General features: G+C 39.7%; 3 protein-coding genes across 22 annotated transcripts in view; 1 reads left to right on the top strand and 2 right to left on the bottom strand.

Annotated features, from left to right (window-relative positions):
- The window catches only part of LOC5518175 (neuropeptide FF receptor 2), a 46,115-nt gene extending 44,206 nt beyond the window's left edge, over positions 1-1,909 (bottom strand). For all 3 annotated transcript variants that reach the window (XM_048732782.1, XM_032362760.2, XM_032362761.2), the window contains exons 1-2: positions 1,818-1,909; positions 916-1,096 (exon numbers count right to left, since the gene is read on the bottom strand). The gene's annotated coding sequence lies outside the window, so the exon portion shown is untranslated. The remainder of the gene's footprint in view (positions 1-915; positions 1,097-1,817) is intronic.
- Positions 1-12,438, top strand: part of LOC5518122 (neuropeptide FF receptor 1) — a 46,552-nt gene extending 34,114 nt beyond the window's left edge. For 4 of the 17 annotated variants that reach the window (XM_032362742.2, XM_032362743.2, XM_048732779.1 and 1 more), the window contains 2 exons: positions 5,096-5,150; positions 10,594-12,438. In XM_032362742.2, coding sequence (XP_032218633.1) covers positions 11,005-12,114 — 1,110 coding nt within the window. In that variant the 5' untranslated portion in view covers positions 5,096-5,150; positions 10,594-11,004 and the 3' untranslated portion in view covers positions 12,115-12,438. Of the gene's footprint in view, positions 1-1,917; positions 2,873-4,214; positions 4,497-4,543; positions 5,017-5,095; positions 5,151-5,383; positions 5,442-5,508; positions 7,854-8,875; positions 9,601-9,628; positions 9,652-10,593 lie in introns of those variants that run through there. The other 13 variants (XM_032362747.2, XM_032362753.2, XM_032362748.2 and 10 more) reach the window with 11 other exon arrangements.
- LOC116601899 lies at positions 12,428-24,816 on the bottom strand. 2 transcript variants are annotated; one of them, XM_048732777.1, is made up of 11 exons: positions 24,219-24,816; positions 23,498-23,619; positions 22,657-22,770; positions 21,753-21,821; positions 20,777-20,845; positions 16,564-16,714; positions 14,833-15,003; positions 14,335-14,493; positions 13,878-14,024; positions 13,238-13,279; positions 12,428-13,003 (listed from the first exon to the last, which is right to left on the bottom strand). In XM_048732777.1, exons 1-11 carry the CDS (start codon positions 24,343-24,345, stop codon positions 12,648-12,650), a joined length of 1,527 nt encoding a protein of 508 aa, XP_048588734.1. In that variant the 5' UTR covers positions 24,346-24,816; the 3' UTR covers positions 12,428-12,647. The 2 variants fall into 2 exon arrangements, with proteins under 2 accessions (XP_048588734.1, XP_048588735.1); XM_048732778.1 differs by lacking the exon at positions 13,238-13,279.
- Positions 24,817-25,170: the final 354 nt, after the last annotated feature.

Here is a 25,170-nt window from a genome sequence, read left to right as displayed (position 1 = left end):
TTACAATATATTTAAAAATATTAAAAATAAAAACCAAATAAATAAATATACATTATGTAGGATAAGATTAGATTATTTTTGTTACCATATGATACGGTGCCATACGATACATACTATATACATGATGCATTATTTTGGCTGCTATTTGCGATACAAAAAATCAAATCTAGCTACAAATACATTCTTAAAAAACAGGGAATAATGCTAGGTTCTATGTGATCATTTCTATTTTTCGTTTTTTTTCTTTTATTTTTGGTTTTCTAGAATCTGGATTTTTTTATCTTGTAACATTTTTGTTTTTTTTCAAATATTATAAGCAGCACTAAAAAGTGGTTACCAACATAATTATGCACTTTTTAAATTATTTTTGGATCTGTTTCTGACGTCTTTCATAACATACGAATTATTTGCCTGCGTGTCTATCATGTCTTATACGGATAATCCCGGCCTGTCAGTCATAATAGCCCAACTCATGTTCAATGTTCACTGATTTTTATAACTCTATTGTCAAATGAATGGATTACTTATCGTGAGTTGATCTCAGTTTAATCAGTTTTATCCTTGTCATGTGTCATGATATATAAATACTTAGCTCCTATTAATTCTGGGGATTAACTACAACATCGCAGTAGAAACCAGATAAGGGGAGGCCCAGACCCTGAAGCCCTCACTAGGCGGGGTAAACCAATGCGAGTCAAAAAATGCTAATGTCAAATTCGTATAACTTTTTCTCTAAGATTTGCCTACCTTGCTAAAGACAAGTGGAGCAATTATTGTTTTCTCTTCTAAAAGCAGGGATGTTGAGTTAGTAGCTAAAAGGTGTGTTAATATGTTATTATAAATATAAGGAAATAATTAAAATTCGCTTTAACTTGCAGTTTACTTGTGTACGGCAACTCCTTTCTACATACACACCATTCTTTCCTCTTTATTTCACCCCTTGCCTGAGACGTTCCTTCGAGAAGATCAAAACACAGTCCGAGGGAGTCTTACATTCCCTTCGCCATCTGGCGTGGAGTGTATCTCTCTAATCACCTCGCAGATCTTAACAGGGTAGGAGCATCTGAGCGTCTGCAGAATGCAAAGCTTGGATCGCCTTTTGGGGAAAGAATAGAACAGTTTGACCTTTTACCCAGAGAACGAGATGTTCGCAAGTCAAGGATGTTAAGTGGAATTTGGCGCAAATACTTATTCAAGTCTAAAGATTTGAACTTTCACTTGGTTTACACACTAGATAATATTTCGCATAAAAGCACGGCTGTTTTCTCTGAGCTATCCGCGAACATAAAAATCATGACAGAAGTCTATTATTTTCTTTTAGATTCTTGTGTTTTTCTTAGAGGCATCTCTTCTTTGTATTTTGCTGAGCTGGCTTTCGCGAATTCTTCAATTTTACAAAACATCGGAAGGCCATCGGAAGACTCGGGAATTTGATATTTTTGGAGTCAAGTACGCCAAAAATAAGTTCTCTGTCAACAAGGAGTATGAAACTTCATGAAATTGAAAGCGTAATCAACAAATATCGTGTAACCAATTAGAATATTTTGATGTACACAAATAAGCGGAATTCATACGGAATTTCATAATATCTCGTTCCATGCTAGTCAAATACATAAGCAGATGAGATCGATAAAATAAAAGCAAGTGAACTTCACAATAAGCAATTGCAATCGGATAGTAAGATTATACAACACTAAACAGGCTAAGACAAGCAGAACTAGAAGCTTCCATGCTGACATAAATCGTTTACTGAGAGTGGTTTGAATCGCTAAATGTATCATACACAGAAATATTAAAAAACACTTCCTGAAACTGACCTTGCCTACCATGGTAAAAGCCTGGGATCCAATGCAGACATGATATTCTGCAGAAAAGCACACCAACCTTCCCGCCAGCCATTTTGAATAATAGACTGGGCACAAGCGCTTTCATATAACCACAGGTGGACCATAAAAGTCAAGCAATGGCTCTTTTTGTTTTTTATTTATTGTTTATTTATTTATTTTCCATTAATGTGTGTTCCTGTTGTCAGTCTTGGGTGCGCAACGGGCTCTTATTTCATATTCAGAATCCATTGTTTCAGGCTATCACTTATCCATCATCTCATGTGATTAAAAATATAAGGCTAATGAAGAACATTTGCGGGTATAATAATCAAAAAGGGATAAAATCATCAGCCAAGGAAATGTGTCAAATATCAATTTTTAATGCGAATATTAGCTCGGCGTAAGGCTCTTATCATATAGTGGAAGTGCAGTTAAAAATAAGTGCAGTAAAGATCTATATTGTTTATCAGCCGTATGTTAGCAGTCTATCAGCATTCTCTGTGTTCATACCCTCAAGCTATCGATAACGGCCTTATTCAAAGGTTCGTCGAGATTCGCCCATCGCGATCTAATGAAAGTGATATACCAATTCAATGATCCTAACTGACCTTATAATTGGTACGGGTATTTAGCCGGACAAGTTACATAAAAAAGTTTCACCAAAATGCGATGATATTCCAAAGATTTCTCTTCATAGTTGATAAAGTGATGCAAGGCCTATCGAGTTAGACTCCCTTTTTAAAAGGAATAAACCAGACCACTCAAGAGCAGAAAAGACTAAGCTATTATTGATGAAAGGGTTAGGGGCCGTGTCACGTGTGCAAATATTTATAAACCGAGCGACGGACACAAGGCAGTATTTCCGTGCATTGTCGACATACCATTGATGAGGTGGAATGATATCTTAGGCCGGCACTCAAAGCTAGTTCTTTGCATCTTACTCGTTTAAAATATATGATCCTAAAATACCTGACTGCCTGCACAAGCTAAATGCAGAGTGAACTGAGATTGTCGCTTAGCACGTGGTTTAGATTGTACGGATCAAGGTAGGCTAACGGCACTAGTTATTCCCTTTGCCCTTGCATCACATTGATTCAATGATATTTAAAAAGGCTTTACTACTGTTTAAGTACGGGTGTGATCGGTGCTTAACACATTCAGCCTAATGGTCCCATCATGTTGACAAGGGCTCCTTCAGCAAGAATAGCACAGAAACAGAGAACCCCATTCTAGGTTCGCGGCATGATCACCTGCATGATAAAACACGGTAGTTCGTAGTTTGATATTTCTATGGTTTCTTATGGCGACCACAATCGCGATTCTGGTGACAGACTGCCAAGTTTTATTCTCACAAGCTGTTTTATGCCAAGTAAATACGAATTAAACATTTCTAGAAGAGGTCGGAACAGCAGACACTTTCACATTGCTAGTAACAAAAGCCCACGGAAGAATGGGGAAACGACAACTAGGGAAACAAAAAGGAAACCATACGGATGCTGTTCCCCCATCTATTAGATACTTTTAAATTATTTTTTTTTATTAGCCTCTTATGACGCATTTTTTTCATTAAAAAAATTCGAGTCGTCTTACTTGACGAGTATTTTTTTCAGAAAAGGTTTCTCGTCAAGTAATCTGCGTTATATCTGCTAGCAGAGGCCTATGACTGCTGGCAGGGCAAACCTAATAAATTTCTGTTGGCATGGTATCATTCTTCTCGGGTAATCATGTACGGTATATCAATATTTTTTTAAAAAAAGAAAAATGATGACCCGTCAGTAGGAAGGTATTTGTTTGAAGACAGCCGTTATACCTAAACCTTTATTTGAAACTCGCCATCCCAAACAAAGATGGTGAAGCGGCCACAACAAAAACATAATTGTCCTGCTATCAAAAAGTTAGCTGAAATTTGGCCATTTGCCTGCTTGGGAAATTACATAAAGGGATAGGGAAATACTTTATTTCAATATATGTTTATATATTTTTATTCATTTGTCTTAAGTATTAGTGTCGCTGTTCCTTTTTTTAAGAAGATCCAAATAAATAAAAAAAAAATAGAAAAAAAATGCAAAACGGCTTGATAGCTAGCACAACTGAAATGCAAATACTCTATTATTTCACTTTTCTTAAACCCTGGAGTCCAGGGGAGATCATCACAGTTTCACAAAACAAGCTTCTATTAATTGTGTCCCACTGTTTCAAAGCATCACGAAAAGAAAGTTTGTATTAACTCATAAAAGCGCGAAAGGAAATCAGGAACCATAAAGCCCTTAATTAAATGTCCACAAAAGTTTTGAAACGTATTTGATTAAAAAAGGTGTCTTTTATTTGTTTTCTAATGCTCACATATTTCCTATCCTATTTTTAGATTATTATATAAAATTCTCCGAATGTGATTGCATTTTTTTCTCGTAATTATTGCTCACAACGAAAACGTTCGTTTAGGCCGTTCCGTTGTATTACAGGTTTTCTTATATTCAGACGTCCAATAACTGAAAAGCAGAGAATGTAAAGTGTTCACTGGGACCACGCATGCGCGTACACAGGGGGGTGCGCAGGTCCCGAAAAAGTTCCGTTTTAAAAATACGTTTTATTGGTTTTGAAAACTGCGTGATGGCAGAGAACCACACAGCACCGCACCTTTGCATGGGTTATTTTACCTTACTACACCAGGTAACTTCTTTAATTATAAACCCATCGCGGTAGGGCACTTCACAATATTCAAAGACCGCACAAGTTCTTAAATCTAAGTAAAATGATCACGATGTTTAGATATTCTTCGAAGCCAATACACAATAATCAAGCTATCTACGCCAATTAAAATCTCCCTATGCTCTACTATGGCAACTTGACTCCGTTTTGCAATAGAAAATCATTCACGCACGAAGCTCGGGTTCCCCGCTGTGTTTTTATTTGAAACCAGTAAGTCTGAGTAACGGGCGATTTTCTTTTGAGGACCTGACATACACATCGCTAGAAGTAGTCTTAGAGTCCTCGACGATAGCATCGCTTTGCATATTTCGTCGCTCGTGTGATGACGTCATGAATGGAATAGAAGTCCGCTGCCGTGAGTGTAATATATCTGTTTATGCGCTAATCACAGAAATACAACATCCTTAGCTGACCATTTCTAATATATCACTCGACTTAATGACAAACGAAGAAAAGTCAAGAGCGCAAGATCGTTACCAAAGTATATGGCTTTAAGCTTTTACAAATCCTGAGTCTTTAAGTATGCCTTTTTCGATAAAACCGTTTCTTATTAATTGTAGAGATTAGATGCTATCGAAAATTGTGAACAGGAGACAGTTTCAGAAAGGCAGTAAGGTAAGAAAACGTTAACGTTTTAGTTGTCTCAGGATTTGTTTGCAAAGGTGGGGATTGGGGTGTAATCGTTTCTTTCGCGTTTACGGTGTTTTAGAGTATCATGACTAAGGAGACAAGTAATTCACAACAATGGTTTTAGTTTGACCGTTCTTTTATCGTGACTGCTTGACATTAATGTGCTTCATGATCACACAATTAAGGTATTGTCGATTCAAAGCCTTTTTCTCTCATAGATATCACTTGATTTAGCGTAAAAAGTTCAAGAAATATTGTTTGTTTTTAAATTTAAAAGTAAGTATATTTTGCTTGTTGCGTGGCATGAGGTTTTTATATATTGTACAAATAGTAGAAAAGCTGTTTTCAGCTGTCAAATAAAGCTATGTATATTCTAGAGGAAACAATAATCGCCTGATGTATCACTAATCGAAACCGCTTTATTTAATACTTTTCTTTAATTTATGCTTCCTTGTAGATGTAAGTCAATATAGGAATAAAGTATCTCGAATAAAATATAAACATTTTGACACCAGGATAGCATTTAGTCAGATTCAGATGGCATGTTCTCATTCTAGATTGTCAGCCTTTATTAAAAACGCTATGGTTTTTTCAATCGTTCTTTAAAAGGGCAAGCTCGCTTTTATGACTTTGACGTTTAATATAAACTCATCATTTGTGGTTATGGAGACGTGCATTAGAATGATATGAAGTCGGTGCTTTTTGTCGCGACTCAAGGTACTAATGTTTTGTGATGTATAGCATATTAAAAAAATCCTTCAAAAATACGCACTTGCGCTTTGGACAACATCGACAATGAAATATGAAAAGGCCATTCTTGAGCTCGACTTTCGTTTGGCGGAGGACTTTAGAAATAAAGCTAATATTGCTCAATCTCTAATTAAAGTGATTTTTTTTTTTATCAGAGGCGAGAAATCGAGAAAATAAGGGATTGATATGAAAGAGGGAGAGTAAGATTTACGAGCGCGTCCAAATTTTCCCGAAACATTTGTTAAGAATTCTACGCAATATTTCGTTTAAAACCTGCTGGCCAACGAAACGTGCGAGAAATTTGAGGAATGGTCCTTACAGCGAGTACGTGATTTTATGATGCCCCTTAAATTCACACGTCAGTAGAATGGAGAGCCATTTTCCTTTCCTTCAGAGAAAATGATCTCAATTTACGCGCGAAAACGTGCTGCGGCCCTGTAAATCCGCGATCATTAGCTTGTACAAAGCGATGACGTCAGACAACTCATTCAACACCGGCCACCCTAATTCTAGGATTGGTGTAGCTTACAAACATACAACCGAGTGATAAGGGGATAGAAGGCTAGATCAACATGAGATATCATGCAGCTTTACTTGCAGTTTTGTATAGAGAACTTTTTGTATGTTTCTGGAATTACCATTTACCTATATAAAGATCCGTAAGTATTCGTGAATTTATCGTGACATTGACAATATCTCCGGATACTACTTCATGTTAACAAGTTTTGTTGCCTGGCTCCCTTACTTGTATATGCAGGGCTGTATCGTCGATGCATTTTCGATAAGTCACGCATTTGTCATTGACCCTGGAAACTAGCAAGTATTTAATGAGGAATGGATTATATTTTCGTATTTTTTTCCTCACGGGTTATGGTCTTTAAGAAGTTCAGCCAGGCTGTGAACAGGGTGGGGTTGTGCAGGCATAGACTGAGAAAGAGGGGTTGTGCAGGCATAAAAAGCATGGACATGAGGGGGAAATGAGGCATAGATATAAGATTGATTTTTCTACAGGAATAGGCCGCATTGTCGCGGTCAAGGATGCGCGCTTCCGGCATCCACCCCCTAGCTAGACGCCTTCTACTGCTCTATGCCGAAGCCGTGTTCCAAACAGGACCTTATCGACGAAATAATAAGTCAATTAAATTATATCTGTGGGCGATGGTCTGCAAAAAAAGTCTATCTTGTTTGTTTTTGTTTGTTTGTAATAGTTTTATGGTGACCTCTCAAGACATGCATTTAAAAATTATATAAAAACACTGATAAAACCGTTGTCTTTAAAACTTGAACAGACAATTTCAATTGCTTCTTCTTTCCTTTTTTTATCGTCGTAGAATTCTTTAAGTCAAAGTGCTTCCGTAAAAACCAGCAAGAATTCGTGATTAAATACGTTTTCTGGCCGTCATTTTGAAAGAGAAGTCTGGAATCTAGACGTATTAGAATATCACAGGTTTGTGGCACACGATCTTAGAACCAATCAGAATGGAGAGGTTGTAACCACTCTCACTTCAAAAAAGATATTGCTACTGATAAAACCCTACAACGGCGCTCCTGTCTTGATATTATATATGTCTTCCAAAGTGCTTATCATCAGTTGCTTTTTTTTTACGCAAAGCTTGTGTTGGCCCTGGTTATAGTCTTGTCGAGACATCATCATAAAAGTACCTCTTCTCCTACTTAGTTCAAGAGCTTTACACACAAAACGTCTCAAATTACCAATAGCACTTACGGAAAGTATTCATATATGGCCAATGTTGTTACTAAAGTCAAGTAGACACAGTCCAGAAAACTCCGGGCAATATTAATCCCATATTCAATGGCACGAAATTCGGGCAACACACGGATAGCAGGGAAACAGCATGGCTGTCTATTGAAGACTTGTGCTCACTGACTAAAGTCTCACCACTATAGCTTTACTCAAGCAAATTCAAGGTAAAACGAGTAAGTTAATGAGAGTCTAAAGTTGGAATACATCATGCATGGTATTTTGAAATTGCTTCTCGAAATAGCTTCTATTTATGGTGATTATCACAGCATATATAGATGCTTTGTGATATCAACAGTTTAAGTCTGGAAACAGTCGCAAAATTATGCACACTCGGCAGCCAGGAATACCATCTCAGAGTACACGAGAACGAAATTTAAGCGAACTTTCAATCGCGACCGCTAATTTAGAGGTCGAATACCTTATGTTAAAGGCGTCAACATATAGTTGATAAAATCGGCATATCTATATTTTAAAGTTGGTTCATTCATGATCCAAGATTCTTTCCTCAGGATCTCTTCGAGTAACTCGAAATCAATACTAGCAAATCAATCTTTTCTATTAACATGTTTCTTTTATTTAAGTGAATTTATAATATTTAGCAGAGGAAAAGCTTAGGAAATTTTACAAGGGAAAAACGGACGAAAGCTGCCGTTGGTAGTGTGAGGGGTGGGGGGGGGAGGTCGTCATCCCTTTTTGTAAGAGGAGTTTAATCTCAAAAAAGCTCATTTAATTTGCCCAATAAATGTTCCACTTCCTAGAACGCGTACTATTGAGGCTAATACACTCTCTTTGTTTTGTAAGAAAATATTTTTAAAGGAACGTCCAGCGTGAGATTTTATCAAATTTTGAAACATGCTAACAACATAGCCTGCCCCGCAGGGATCTCTTCTCACGGAAAGAAAGAGCGTTTTTTATGCGGGGTTCCTGTGGCGAATAGAGGAGAAAAATAACGCGTCCTAAAATCACAAACACAGGTATCCCGAAACTGAATAAAGGCCATTACAGAGTAGAGTTGCATGCGTTGGCTACTAACAACATGCCAAGGCTCAGATAGCAGAAATATATTGATGCGTTCTAAATTGAGAATAATATTGTGTTCATAATAACAACCTTAAATCATTGTTACTGATCTCTAAAGAATTTGTGTCCATGCAAATAATTATCATATTCTTTTGTTATTTTTAGTTTTACCATTAGAGATCATGCAAGCTTTAAATTTCGCCAGCCCTCATCCGCAAGAAATGGCAAAAGATAAACAAATCAAAAGCTGCGCTCGGAAAACCTTTTCCCTACTGCAAAAGGATTGTCTATTATAAGCCATATTTCTCACGCGCAAAAGATGTTATTGCAAATGGACATATTTTAAGTTATTTCTTTTGTGAGTTTACTATGCCGTTTACTTTAACGCCTTAAATTTTGAAATAAACAAATTTTAAACATGAATTAAAAACATAAATAAAAAACGCCCGCCCGCATGCTCTTGAGGGAGACATATTGTTTTTTGTGGCCAAAATGAAACTTGAAGTTCTTTAAAAAAAGTGTAATAAAGTGAAAAATGATAACGGAATCAGAGCAATTTATACATATTAAACTGAAAAATAGCTAGGCAATTTAACTAAGATAATCTCACTTTTATTAATACCTATAGTATTGTTTTATTGAGGGGATGGACAAGTACACTTTAAACTAAAAATGTTTTTTTTTATATTTTATTATAATTTTCTTTTCTATCTATATATGACGGCTAGTATAATACCATGAACCATAGGCGAGGTTAGACGGATTCAATTTGGAAGCCCGCCAGACACAAGCAACTTCTGGTGGCAAACCCATAATTTCAAATTGCGGTTTACTAGCAACAGCATATAACAATGCAAAACTGTTTTTAAGGTGTCACTGGAAAGGGCAAACAAGAGTAAGGTCAGAGAATTTGTTTTTGGCAAGCTTTTTAAGGACAGCTCCATGAGTGTGGTAAATGATCAGATTATAAAAGGCAAACTTTGATAAAAATTGAATGGATACATCTTGTCTGCTAAAGTAGTTTATAGACCTAGAAAAAAGAACTATACTGTGTTCCAGTAGATAGCATATTACTTCTTTTTTTTTTCGAAATGCATTGTACTTTTTTTACTAACTAAACTAACTAATGGATATGGGTTTAAAGAAGACAAGAAAATGGTACTTAACAAATTGTTTTTATAGGCAATTTGTTGCTCAGACAGGTGAATAAACAAATGGAATATAATACGCCCTGAAGAAAATTATAATTTCGAATAAAACAACTTAGCTTTTTTACTTGTTATGTTTCAAAATAACGTTCCATTGTAATTGTAAAGTTGTTGTCTTTAATCAGCTAGACACTGTTTCCTTTTCATTTTGCGCAAAAGGCTAAGGCCGGTCTACACGAACAAATTTATGTGGCCATTTTTATTTGCTCGTCTAGACGGGCCTTGAGAAGTAGGTTAGAAGTGGGTCGAATTGCCGGAGTCATTAAGTACTTCTTCTTTTTACACAGAAAAGATTAAGTTTTTTTAAGCAAGACACACTATTCTGAGTATAGTTTTAATAAAGGTCTCGTTCAGCAATAAGACTCATTCAATTAACGAGTATTTGCTCTAGTGTGTTACTTCGTCAATGGGCTCCTTTTTCGGAAACAACAGCTATCCACAAGGGAAGCCCAGAAAGTTTTAAAATAACAAAAGCATTTAAGTGTATTAGTTAAAAGGCACGTGCGGAGGTATCTTCGTTAAGTTGTAGCGATTATTTCGCATAAGTAGGGGATTATTTATTGTGTAACTATCTGTTTCGGAATTGCAGGTTATAGGATATAGGAAGTCTGTTTTAATGCCGTGGTCTAGAAGCTGTCCTTTAGAAGTATACATCTGATATTATTATTCAAATCTTGTTTCCTAGATACATAGCGGGTGACAAGAGGAATCAACGGGAGACGCTTACCAGACGAGGCCTCTCCCAGGAGGGACGGGAATCCGAGAAAATTCCGAGGAGACAACATTAGAAAAAAGCAATGTAACGCAATAACTCGCGCAATGTAACGCAATAACTCAAGCGACGGAACTACCCTGAAAATCGTTCATAGCAGTAGCATCGTGCTCTTGTTTTCCTGGAAAACAATTCTTGGAAAGTCACCAAGCAAGTGCAATCATTAACTACGAAAAGGTTCTACTTCGAAAAACAATTTACAGCAAGAGCCGGAATCTTGGAAAAAGCCATTGATATAGTATAACGTTACAGAAGAAAAGGGAATTCCAAGTTTCGGGAGGAAAGTATTGTTAGACACGTATTCTAATAGGGCGCGATTCCCATATGTTTACAATGTCAAATAACTCGTCGTACTTCAATGACTCCCTGGCGAGGAATACGCAAGGTGTGTTCTCCCACTCTGGTGGTGATACAGGGGGCGAGTCCATGACATTCAAAGTCCTCAAGCTCTCTCTGTATGCCTTGATATTCCTTATCAGCACTGTTGGGAACAGCTTAGTGTGCATCGTGATCGCCCGTCGCCGGCGAATGAGAACGGTTACAAACTACTTCATACTAAACCTCGCAATTGCAGACCTTGCTATCACCCTCATATGTATACCATTCGATATACCAGTTCAGGAGAATGGCTACAAATGGCCTTATGGGGCGTTCATGTGCAAGATTATGTACCCGCTTCAGACGATGTGCATGTTTGCTTCCATTTTTACCCTTGTGGCCGTCAGTTTAAACCGCTTCTGGGCGATAGTGTACCCACTTCGTCAAGAAATGTCTAAGTCCCAGGCAACCATTATTATCATTTTGATCTGGTTTATCTCATCGGGACTGACTGTTCCATACGTAACAGTATTAGAGCTAAAAAATGGCGACGACTGCTCCGAGAGTTGGCCAGAACCAGGATATCGCAAAGCTTACACTGCGTGTATATTTGTGGTACAGTATCTCCTCCCCTTGACACTCATAGCCTTCGCGTATCTTAAGATTGGTTTTGAGTTAAGGAAATGCGTAGGAACGCGAACCGCGAACTCGGCGCTCGAACGAGCCAAACAAGAAGACACTAGGAAGGTAGTACGCATGCTCATTATAGTAACACTGCTGTTCGCAATGTGCGTCTTACCGAACAACGTAATGTGGCTATGGCTAGACTTTGGCAATGGTAACGATTATGAACACATTTGGGAAATGGTTGCTGTGACTAATATTATACTATTTGCAAATAGCGCTACTAACCCCGTGGCTTATACAATTTGTAATGAGAGATTTCGCGAAGAGTTCAGGCTGTATTTTACGTGCGACCCAAAGATATTCCACACGATGCAGACGACTATATTCAAAAGTTTTAGAGAAGAAAGTGAGGACTGTTCTCAAGCTCCCAAGTTGTTTAAGAACTCGGAGGAGGTTCTTCTTGTGACAGCAAAAGAAACAGTAGTTTAGCGAGCGAGAAATTGGGTATTTAATTATAGCTAAAGAACTGCACCAATGGTGTTTATTACTTTGCCAAATGTTAAATGGTATCAGAAAAGCATATGATCACGAAGGAGAAGGGTGGGAACTGGGTGGGAAAGGCTATCATTTTATCCCTCAAGGTTATTCTTTGGGCCTTCTTTTAGATCTAAAATTGATGTTGGCATCGCCCATTCTGCTATTATATGAGTAAGGGCAAAACATATGATTATTGATTATTGCACTAAAATGAATTATCCCGTTGGATAAATAATCTAAAGAGCCAGTAAACTCAAGAACCATGTTTTCTCAAAACGCCTTTGACTTTTATCTAAAGATTCGTTAGAAGCCTCGCAAGCAGGCAAGTGTTTCCCAAAGCAGCTTGTTAACTAGAGATATAACTGTTGTTTGAAGCAAACTTCGTAGACGGAGAGACTTGAAATTTGACAGGAAGTCCAACAGGGCCTAAAATTTCATACTCCAAAAGAAACAAAGGAGCATATTTAAACCAAGACCATTTCCGCTCAACATTGCATGGAGTCATTTAAGAGCTCTAAGTATTCAGGAGCTGTTTTCCCATCCGGGACATTCCCTTCAGCGCGGTGAAGGGACTGGTAAGGGTTATCCGAATTATCGTACCCCCCTTCACTTGCTCTCTCAGAAACCTGCCGCTGAACAGAATCGTCCCGCGGGCGCTCGTCCGATACTTGATCGTTATTGGCCACACGCGCGATAGGTGACCTGGGTACGACAGGAAGAGGGCGTCTGTTAAAAGGTGGTGTTCTCGGCTCAGTGTATCCATCGCTGTCCTCGCTGTCTGATTCCTCTATCGGTCCTGATCTCGCGTACCATATTTTCCCACTAGATTTGGATCCCATTTCTACAACCGAAAAAGGAATTCTAGAATCAATCCCTATAAGAATCCTTAGCCAGTATTGAAAAACTCAAGGCTAGTTCCAGTACCGCGCCGCGGTTAAACAGGCCCGTACTCGTACTGGGGGAAAAATAGAAAAAACGATGTCTTGGATAAACCAGGCTATTCCTGAGTACTGTCTATTGTATAGGTGAGACATAACAAGACACTCACTCATTTCGACACGAACCGGCAACTTACCTGCAATGTTATCCATTGAATTAAGCCTGACTCTACGAGCTCCTAAATAACAAACTGTGTGTAAATGCTGGCGCGGAGTTTGGTTTAGTGACAAAGGGGGGAGGGGGGATGAACCCCCTAAACCCTCCCTCTAGATCCGCTCCTGAAATGTAAATGTTATAAGGGGGGGGGGGGGGGGGGGGGGAGTTTTCCACATCACATCCAGAGAGAATATGGTTCTTTCACAAAAAATATTGGATTTATTATCGAGACGAAAACCACACTCGCCTCATGCTAAACCTTCACTGATAGAGGGACTAAAGGAAGCATAGGAACAAATGGAAAATTAAAAAAAAAACATTCGCCCATGTTCACGCGTGATTTTCTCATACACAAAAAGGCAATAAGCATGCGAAAATTATACCTTTGGTTGACAGGAGGTTGATTCTGAGGAGAGGTTCGCAGGGGTGGGCCGAGCGGGCCCAGGCCCCCTTATTTTTAGGTATTTGGCTCAGAAATAACAAGAACCATAACGAAATCCGGGAAAGAATAATGAATCCGCACCCCCCCTTCCCCCCCCCCCGCCTCTCCTCCTTGATACACTTGCTTCGGCCCAACCATTTTGGAGCTTCTGGATCCGCCAATGACCATGTGGAGTTACCTTTAGGCGAGTTCTGTCTAGCTTTGCATGGCGATACCGAGAGATCATTTAGCGAATGCGGTCGCCCAAAATGTTGCGTTTCGAGAGCTGCAACATGCCTTCGCGTAGGAGGGGACGGGCGGTCATTTTTGTCGCGACGTCGTGGTTCTAAAATCAAGAGTAGAATGTTTCTATCATTTTAGTTCCAATCCGTTCTTTACACTCAGAATTACAGAATAGCATATACCGACAATCAATATGTTTTGATAGACATGGATATGGATATGTCTACTAGCAATAACTTCTTGTGTTGCTGTTTTACAAGGGTGAATTATATAATAGTGAAAGTCCTCTATTGTTGTCTTTCTACTGAATTCAAGATTTTCATTTCATTTGTTTTCTATATACTGTATAAGTTTTTTTTTCTTTTTACCTGAAATGTCGGATATATTGTTATAATAGAGGATATTAATCTTACTCTGCGGTGGGACGGGGGGAGGGGGGCAGGAGGGCGGTGGCCGTAGCTCATCCATGGAGATGGGTCGGGCGAAATTCTGACTCGTCAAGTTCTCGGCGCTTATCTTTCTGCCTTTCTTGCGAGGGAGTGGGATAGGAGGTGACCTGTCCTTAGGACTCACTGTAAAACAGAACAAGAAAATGGTTATGAGGAAGGGGCCTATGAGAGAATTCTCCCCGTGGGATGGGAGGGACAATAGCGAAAAAATTAATTAAACATTTAATGAGATATGGAGAATAGCGTCTGTTCCTTATTTTACTTTTCTATTTTTATTTAGCATAATTTCACAGGACAGGCCGACTATGATGATCCAATATCAAAGTTTTTCCCTATATAAATATTCCCTTTTTCCCTATATAAATATTTATGCAGCATAGTTTCCATACCCTACTTGCTCCCCCCCCCCCCCCCCCAACACACACACATACAGAGCTCCAAGCTACTTCTTCCTAGGCTCACCTGGAGAAATGGGCGTGGTCGGTGAGGCACTGCCTTCTTTGACCCTAGACACAGCGTACAGGTAAGTCTTCTCTAAATCGTCTTCGCTTGATGGAATAATAAAACCGGAGCCTGGTTTTATGTTTAGATCATTTGCGAGTTCTGAAACGAGTTGTCTAGATATTCCACGGCCTATTAACGGAAAAAAAAGCAATATTTGAGACCATGAAGAATGTTTCACATGCGGATGTTCTTTTTATTTCCTTATGCCCTGGAGTAAATAAGAAATCGTAAAGACGGTGACTAATGTTTATTGTTGTAGAAAAGAAAAGCCAAAAGGGAAATGACGGAAAACCTGGAAAATTCCCAATTCGAGATAAAGAAAGAAGACACAATTTCTTACAATGGCCATCGGTTCCTTGTACTCCGGACTGATTTTTGAAACACAAATAACGTGAGGCCGAAATACACATACCCAGATTTTTGCTTTTTAAGATATTTTTTCTTTGATTATCCTTGCGCTATGTATGAGCTCAGGGACGAAAAGTTCAAATTACAATGAACTCGCATCAATTAAAAAAAAAAAGTCGCATTTGATTTGTTTGCTATTACTCACTAAGTACTTAGAGAAATTTTCCGCCTTATTTGATCTGAAATGAGCTTATTTGAAGCGTTAAGTCATGTTTTTTCGTCATGTCGCCAAAAGGTCAATCACGCCGCCATTTTAATCTCCCGCAGGAGTCACACAAAGCATCCATTTCCAACGGCTAATTCATGCGAGCAAATTAGATACTTTCAATCAAATATTGTTAGTCAAGTATCAAATTTTAATCGTTGATGTTTTATTTTAAATGTCCTTGCAAAATAGTACTGTTATTCAGGCGGATACCCAGTATTTGCTGAGGTGTGCACAGTCATGGGTTTGACGATCGTTAAGAAATGATTTTTTTGGCGATTGCGGGATTGCGGGTGCACCCCTTGGCCGCCAAAAAATCATTTCTTAACGATCGTCGAACCCAAAGGAGTTTCTCCCCATGCGGGTTCTCCAATAGAGTTCTGGATTTGGGATCCTAGAGTGTGGATTCCGGATTCCATGTGGGTTTTTTCCCGTCGTGGATTTCGGAATTTTTTTTTTTTTTTGGATTTCGGATCCTAGTGTATGGATTCCGGATTCCAGTAGCATAGATTCCGGATTCCAAGTCTCATTTATCATGGATCCCGGATTACCTGTCATGGGGCGAAGAGTTGGTCGACATTCCAATGAAGGGTTAAAGTTTGCAATATACGTGAACAAGAATATTCCATCATAAAGTGAAAAAAAAAATCTCTTCATTTAACTCGCTTTTCCTCTTTTAATCAAGTGATATTTTTTCTTGTTCTTACGGTCACGGTGGCTAGTAGATCAATAGGCCATTACTTTTTTCCTTATCCAGCGACCTATTATTGACCAAAGGAGTTATTTTTAAAAGGTGCATCTGCCGCAGCCGTCATTTTGTCATCATATCAAAATACCAAGTGTGAAAAAATGTCAATCTCTATCGGCTGATGTTGGGTAACCTGTTGCAATATTTGCGATTGCAAATCATTGACATTAGACTTAATTTTCAAGAAGTTTTTTTCTAAGGTTTCTTCCATAATTTGTCTTCAAATATCAGTTGGAAACTATAACATGACTGTGTCTAAAATGGGCTTTATGTCAGACTCTTGCATGAGAGACATGGCGTAATACAAGGGAGATAACCATACAATTACCTGCAAACATCTTATCCTCTGAGAGCTGTGTTGGTGTGTCGGGAATCAGCTCTGCCAGCTTCCGGTAAGTTCCGCTGACCGCGAGCGTGTGTTCGGCAAGAGTCTGGATGCTCTCAGATACGGCATGGAGCCCTTCGCGAAGCTTTCTCGCCTACGAAATAACATAGGAATTCATTGTTTCGAAGCGAAGCTTTCTGCCTAAAATATTAAAACACGGCACTTTCTGATATCCTATTTGTCTTGCAATCAGCCGAGCGACGTCTGATAAGTTGGAATAAGCAATGGGGGATATGATTGCGCTTTTTTTACGATGCACTTGAAATGCGCACACGATTATTGCTTATTACAGTAGTCAACAATCCTTTATCATACACATGTTAAGCAAAGGTATCTATGTACCTCTGTGATTTATTACACGCCAGAGATCGCTCCCTCAGGAGAGGAAGCGAACGATCTCCGGGCGTCTGATATAATCAGGCTATTCTATCCGATATATATTGATATCATGATTTAGAAATTAAAAGAAAAAAACCCCGAAAAGTTGAGGCAAAACAGCTAAGCCTCAAGCTGCAACTTCTCTGCAGGGATCCACACACAGCGGTTAATACTTCATGTATGACCACATGAACTTGAACTATCTCCCCATACATGAAGTACTGACCCAAGGGTCATTTATATGACGTACTGACACGTGGCGTCTTTAACTGGGTCAGGAGTAGTCTGCTTAGCAGCCGCTCATAGTGTCACGCCATGTCACGCCATGCACGCCCTCCTCACGACGTTATGGGGAAGGCAAGCAGCACCACACGTAAAAGTGACACTTCTGAGTGGACTAGGTCAAGATAAGCCAAAGATTAAAAAAGGACAATCAAAAATATGTATAAATTGGCATGCCTCAGTTGTTTTACATACATACGAAACAAGTAGCGCTAGTATCACATACGAAACAAGTAGCGCTAGTATCACATACGAAACAAGTAGCGCTAGTATCATGACCACAACTGCAGGAAACTTTGTGGAAATATTTACCTCCCACTCGGAGCTCGAGCTGCCTGTTCAGGCGAAAATAACCGGCCAAATCCCGCCATGGTTAAGCGGTACATTGATAAGAAACGGCCCTGGGAAGTTCGAGTTTGGCGAGTTTGAATACAACCACATTTTCGATGGGCCCGCGCTGCTCTATCGCTTCACTATTGATAACGGAAAAGTTGAATATTTCAACAAATTTCTCCGCAGCAAATCGTTTCTTGAGAACACCAAGGCTAACCGTATTACACACATGGAGTACGGCACAAACGCTGTACCTGACCCCTGCAAGAGCATCTTCCATCGCTATTTCTCGTACTATTTTGGTAGCGATAAAGAGAAAATCACTGATAATTGTCTGGTGAATGTGATTGAGCTCAAAAAGAGGTTTTATGCCGTCTCGGAGTTGCCGGTGTTGTGGCAGATTGACTCGCAGTCTCTGGATGTCATTGGCAAGGTGGACGTCTCAACGGATATGGATGGTGAGATACCCGGGGGGTGGGGGTGGGGGGGTTCAGGGTAGAAGTGATAGGGATGTTCGTCGGGAAATTCAAAAACTATCCCTAAAAATTACCTGCAAACCAAAAATTGTTACCCTAAAAAATATCCCAGAAGCCATTAAAAAATACCAATTCTAAGAGAAAAGCCTATTATTTTCCCGGATACCCCTTAAAAAATACCTGATGCTTGATTTTGACCCCTTAAAATACGACGAGCATCCCTATCAGGTCGATATGGAAAGAACCCCCCGGGATGCGATTGTACAAGTAGTCTATGGAGGTTAGGATAGTACAAGTAGGCTATAGTTGTAGGATAGTATAACAAGACTTTGAAGGGTACAGCAGTACAACTAGCATATGAAGGATACTATAGGATAGACCCACTAAGACGCGCTCTATAGGCGCCCGACATAACTTATCGTTTGATAACCAAACTAAAAAAGTAAATCCGGGAAACATGCGATTACGAATAGGAAACAGCCCCCACACCCTCCCCCTCGGCCATGTACCCGATTTGTTTTCTAGCTTTCAAAATGGCCTAGCTTGAATGCTTTTTGTTTGTATTTGCGCACCTCCTCCCCCACTCCTTCCCCTCTAATGTCTTATTGGTCCATTTCCTGGTCACTACTTATCATTCTGTCAAATACTGAGAAGAGTCATTTCTAAACTAGAATCCGGAATCTTCAAATTGCAGATCCCCTGGATAACTCTCTCGCACATCCACACGAAGAACCAGATGGGACGGTCTACAACTACGGCATAAAGAGAGGACGGTTCACTAAGTACAACATCTATAAAGTCCCTCCTAGGTCAAAGGAAAGTCCCCTAGAAAAGACCATGGCCGGTGCACAAGTCATCTGCTCACTTTCTCCCACAAAAGCCGAGGCATACGTCCACAGCTTTGGAATGTCCGAAAGCTACTTCATTCTACTTGAAAATCCATTCTTCTTCAGTATTCCAAGATTCTTGGCGAGGTCGTTCTTTGGATGGACCCTTGACAAGTGTTTCTACTGGGACCCTACGCAGCTCTCGCGAATCCACGTCTTGTGTAGGAAGACTGGGAAGGAGTTGGCGGTGTTTACTACTGACCCAATGTTCGTTTTTCATCATATCAACGCGTTTGAGAAAAATGGGGAGATCATCTTAGACGTGGTTGCTTATCCTGATGGTGATATCATGAACGGTCTACTTATACAGGATATGAGGGATTTTTGTAACAAGAAAGGCCGTACAGAGCACCAGATCCCCGCAGGCCAGTTTCGTCGATATCATCTGCCAAACCCAGCCGAGAGAGGCCGCAGCACGAGCTCTGAGGAACCCCACCATATTTTTAATTTCGAGGTCTTGTATGACAAGATGGAGCTTCCTCGAATCAACTACGAGCATTGCAACACCAAGGAATACACATACGTTTATGGTCTGACAAACACGTCTTCTTCTCTTCTCTATGATGAAATAGTTAAGATCAACACGTTTAGTAAAGAGGTGAAGACGTGGAGATTTCCCAATCACTTCCCCTCAGAACCCGTGTTTGTACCGAAGCCAGGTGGTGTTCGAGAAGACGAGGGCGTGGTCCTATCTATGGTGATTGACATTGCCAATGGCAACACCTACTTGCTCGTTCTGGACGCGCAGACGTTTGATGAGCTCGGACGGGCAACGGTTCCAGGGATAGGGGCTTCGACAATACACGGGAGATTTGTGAAGAACTGAACACCTGAAGTTACACTTCACTATACACGGGAGAATTTTGAAGAACTGAAGACCTAAGCTGCCTTTCACTATACACGGGAGATTTTTGAAGAACTGAAAACCTGAAGTTACACTTCACTATACACGGGAGATTTGTGAAGAACTGAAGACCTAAGCTGTGTTTCACTAGACACGGGAGATTTTTGAAGAACTTAAGACCTGAAGTTACACTTCACTATACACGGGAGATTTTTGAAGAACTGAACACGTGAGCGACCTCTCTCCATACATAGGAGATTTATAAAGAACTGAACACGTGAGCGATCTTTCACCGGAGATTTGTGAAGAACTAAACACCTAGGCTACGTTTCGGCAAATATACACGGGAGATTTGTGAGGAACTGAACACCTAAGCTGCCTTTCACAATACACGAGGAAGTTATAAAGAACTGAACAAAAAGGCTACCTTTCATTATACAAGGGGGAATTTTAAAAGACTAACACAGAGGTAACACGTAGTTGGTTGCCTGTACCCCTGCGAAATGAACTCCCAAGATTTGGAAGCTCCTAGGATTTCCTAGGATATCCTGGATACTCCTAAATATTGGGAAATCGAATTTGGGAGTATCTAGGAAAATATGGGAGCCGAATGCGCGCCTCTGATCATTTGGGAGTATATCCTAGGAACTCCCAAATCCTCAGCTATTCTCCTAGGTTCTCCCAAAAGTTGGGAAACCCAGCGCTTGCTAAACTGGCAGGATCTGGGAAAATGTGGGAGCCTAATGCGCGCCTCTGATCATTTAGGAGTTCCTACAGGAGAATCTGGGAGCTCCTGGCCGGATTTTCCTAGGATTTCCTAGGAACTCCTAGGATATCCTGGATACTTCCAAGTCTATTTTGCAAGGGTAGCTTCCTGGTAAGATTCCAATTTCCCGGGAAATTTTACCAAAACAACAAGTAGCCTTTTATTTATTTTTCTCCTTTCAAGTACAGACCTTGTAGATTTCATGCTTGGTGACCTTGACCTCAAGTTCCGCGTGAGCCTCCTCGGCCTTCGTTAGAATCTGCCAAAAAGTTTTCAATGCAAAATTAAAATGTAAAGTCCCAGAAAAGAGGAAAAGACCCTTGCTCCACTCCTCGGTCTTCGTTAGAATCTGCCGAAAAGTTTTCAATGCAAAATCACAATGTAAAGTCCCAGAAAAGAGGAAAAGACTCCTGCTCCACTCCTCGGTCTTCGTTAGAATCTGCCAAAAAGTTTTCAATGCAAAATCAAAATGTAAAGTCCCAGAAAAGAGGAAAAGACCCCTGCTCCACTCCTCGGCCTTCGTTAGAATCTGCCAAAAAGTTTTCAATGAAAAATCAAAATGTAAAGTTCCAGAAAAGAGGAAAAGACCCCGCTCCACTCCTCGGTCTTCGTTAGAATCTGCCAAAAAGTTTTCAATGCAAAATCAAAATGTAAAGTCCCAGGAAAGAGGAAAAGACCCTTGCTCCACTCCTCGGCCTTCGTTAGAATCTGCCAAAAAGTTTTTAATGAAAAATCAAAATGTAAAGTCCCAGAAAAGAGGAAAAGACCCCGCTCCAACCAACCCGTAGTTGCTACCTGAAAATATACTCAAATACGGAATACATGAAGAAAAAGGGTGTTTACCACTTAGAAAACGGGTAATAAAAACCCCACCCACATTCCCGGAATCTCCCGTAAATAGCCATTTCTTGAACCACATATTGTAGACTTAATGAATGAAACAAATTATACTTTAAACTAACCCTTAAAAAGTGATTTTTAATTTTTCATTAACAAACTAATGTCATGAGCATTTTTTTCAATTGCCCTCAATATAAAATTGAACGTGACTGAACTGGCTGTATTGGTTTTACTTCCTAGTGTCAACGAGAAGAGAAAAAAAATAATTTTGTTAAAAAAGTCTGTAATCTTGGCTAAACTGGACTGTCAATGATCAACAAACGCACCTCAGTCATCTCTTCGAGTAATGGCTTTGATTTAGAAAGATCTCCACTTCTTCGTTTTGTCTGATCCAACTGAAATTTAAGTAAATGTAAAATGTGAATTGGAAAGCAGTTAAATTGGGTATTCCTTGGTGTTACGGGGAGCTTTGTTTTTGGTGCCCAAGTCCTTTGTACTCTATTTCATTGTCTCGTTCTAAGGTCTTCGTTTTTGGCTTTTGTTCCATTTTATTTTTGGTGCTGGTGTTCCGTAACACCAAGAAACTACCGTTAAATTTGTTAAAGTGCCTTATGTTATAATAATAATAATATATGTTTATTATTCCCTATTGCAGTTGAGACTGAATTGCAGGGAGTGCGCGAACAAACTTACAGTACACACAATTAACAATTAACATATTATTTTACAGTTACAAAATCGTTTAGTCTTTTGGTTTTTGTCATCTGTGTGCGCCTCGTAGTACCCGACCTAAGACTGTATTTGGCGGGTACTACACATGTCCTCGAGTCCATCAGCTGTAGGACGGGATGCTCGGGTGGAAGGTTGGTTGTCTTAAAGCTACTATCCACGAACAGCCCCTTCCGCTCCTATTTTTCTATTTTGTATGGACCAAGATTTCAAGGTTACAGGAGAATGTAACGTGTCACGGACAACCAGAACGGCAGCGCAGAAGAGCCTAAAAGGCCTTCGTGGTCCGTGGCGATCGCGGCCCCCACTCCGCCTCTACCCCATACACAGAGGAGAGACTGGGAAAGGGGACGACATGGTATCCTAGGTCCCAGCGTCATACAGCTCAGCGCAAGCGAATGCGTGACAGATGAAGTTCGACCATTACATAGGAAACTAGATCCCCCCCGCTCGCAGCCAAGAATTCGTAGAATGTTTTTTTAAATTGTTGTCGAAATTTACCTGTTTTTGTAGTTTATTGAGTCTTGTTGCATAATTAATTTCTTTTTTTCTAAGATCATCAACATCTCTCTCTTCACGAAGAATCTCTTTGAATCTAACTCTGTATTTCCAGTACTAAGTTCAAGATGAAAAAAAATTCAAACGTCATTCTCTGTAAATATGCAATTCAGCAAATATCAAGATTGGGGTGAGGGGTGTATCTCTTCTATGATTGCACATCTGTGTCCATTCATCATTTCAATCTGGGATGAGTTATGACAATCGAATAGCTTTATACATACATGCACAGCGGAATCTAATTCGAACTCTAGTTCCTTACACAGAGCTACAGCAGGTCTCGAAATATTAGTGGTGGGGAGGGGTGGGGGGCATGATAACAAACATAAAGAAAATATTGGGGAGCACAGCAACGCCCCTACTGGTCATTCCCTTATATTTTTTTAAAATATTTGTGGAAGAAGGGGGAGGGGGGGGGGGGGGGGAGGTGTGTGCCTTAAAACTTGATTCGTCCCTACCTATGGACAGATTTTGTCTCTCTTGTTGAATAACAGGCTTACCAGCCTCTCAGTAAGTCTCCAGTCAATCTCAGTACCTAGCTCGAATATTTTCAGGATTGAAAGTCTTATATCTGAGAATAAAGGTCACAATAAACTCTCATTGCTTTGTGATGTGTATTTATTTAGAATAAGCGGCATTTCTACTGTTTGAGCAGTTGATGGATTCCGCGTTACTTATCAAGTAGCTGAGTCTGAGAGGTTGGTAAGCCTGTGGTTGAATAGTTCGAGATAACGAAGCTCATTAGTATGTGTTCGGCCTTATAATTGATAATAGATATAATTACCTCATCTGAAAATTTCTTTATCGATGTAGTCCATATAGAACTGACTTCAAACACCTTCCCAAATACTTCTCGCAGGGCTTGATTGTCCTCGTCCTTTGCCCATTTAAGGAGCGAGAGTGAAGCTAAGTAAATTAAGCGGAAGTGGTCAAATAAAACATAATGGAGGATTATTGTTTATTTTTATCCGTCACAATCACAGTTTAACATAATGCCTGTTAAATAACATTACAAAAGCATTCTCTAGGGTCTTTCAAACGCGCAGTATACACGGCATTCAAGGAAAGCAGCTCTTTTAAATTAGTATAGATATGACGTATTACTAGACTAATAGTTATTACAGTATTGAGAATTTGTAATTATACAGTGATTTATTTTAATATGTATAGCTGATGAATTGCCCGTGTCAAAATAAAGTTTACTTACTTTTTTCACTTACTTAATAGAAATCGAGATTCTATGTGACCCTACAACAGCAAATGAAGCATATACACAAATCTAAATCGGCTAAGATATTTGCCACTAGAAAATTATTGACATGTACTTGAATGATGCAGTAAACCCCAAACAAACACATCAATTTGTACGTCGACGTTATAGGTACTCTAGAAAGTGCACACGGAACACGATTCATCGATTGCAATAAATCAAAGGATCTATAACTCTGTCGTACAGAGGTTATATCTTTGGTTGTATCAGGATTATATCATCTGCACCGACTTGCCTGCAGCTCGTGCGTCTATGAGCTTGCGAAACTGTTCGTAAACCAACTTCTCGTCAAATATCAGCAAGCCAAGAAGATTATGGCTATCTTTTGCGTTGATAATCGCTTTCTTGGCCGCCCTTCTCATGGCCTTGCCACTTCTAATGCTCTGGTGATGGTTATTGGCGGAAGGTTGATCGTTGTAGGATCTTACACGGAACGAACTTGAAAAACCGTGTTACAGGAAATGACGTAACTGCTAGATAAATGGACAAGGAACGCAGGAAATACAGTTTACTATTAGAAATCTCCAGATATTTAGATTGGTGGGTTTTTATGAATGCTGATCCATAAGGTTAATCGATGAAATAAAATTTAGAAAAGTGTCAGGATCGGCATGTCAAGATGTCATGATTGTGGATGTGTGTGGTTCCTTTTCAAACGTGTGAATTGTCATCCAGCAATTTAGTGTCTCGTTTGTTATTGATTATTGAACAGACCTCCTGCAGTAGTTCAGGAATATTCGAGTGTCCATGTCATGACCGCGGGAAATATTCTCCTATATTGTCCACGTGAAAAAATCCGCACACAAAAATACTAATTCATTGTGTGATTTGAGGTTTTGCCAGTGGTCATTTTGCTCGAGTGCCATGACCCCAGATATTTGCAGTAGTCACGCAACAAGTAGAGTGTAACGGCTTACCATGGCGCACGCTACAAGGAACAGACAAGCAAGAAGGAACTGCTAAAAACGTAAAAGTCTTCGGGAATTTTCAGCCGGAATTTTCGAGGTCCAATGCTGACACACGTCCGAAGGTACGTTTCCATCTTTAGTATAATGACTGCCATTTCCGGGGAAGATTTGATCTTTTGCTAGGTCTCAGTTACTAGTTCCCCTAGTAACACAAGAAAGGGAAAGGGGCGTGTCCCTCCGACTCGGCGAGACAAACGTCCCGGGACGAATATTTCTATG

Source organism: Nematostella vectensis, chromosome 9, assembly GCF_932526225.1.
Source record: "Nematostella vectensis chromosome 9, jaNemVect1.1, whole genome shotgun sequence".
In the NCBI taxonomy this organism is placed as follows: Eukaryota; Metazoa; Cnidaria; class Anthozoa; order Actiniaria; family Edwardsiidae; genus Nematostella; species Nematostella vectensis.
This window is presented reverse-complemented; position numbering and strand designations above follow the sequence as displayed.

What these genes read in the sequence shown, in the direction of transcription:
- LOC116601899 (XM_048732777.1), bottom strand. Translation starts at nt 24,345, where the DNA reads ATGAGAAGGGCGGCCAAGAAAGCGATTATCAACGCAAAAGATAGCCAT. An exon ending in TAAAGAAATTTTCAGATGAG is followed by an intron (nt 22,771 to 23,497) that starts GTAATTATATCT and finishes TCTTGAACTTAG; the next exon opens with TACTGGAAATACAGAGTTAG. An exon ending in AGAGGATAAGATGTTTGCAG is followed by an intron (nt 15,004 to 16,563) that starts GTAATTGTATGG and finishes TTCCGTTAATAG; the next exon opens with GCCGTGGAATATCTAGACAA.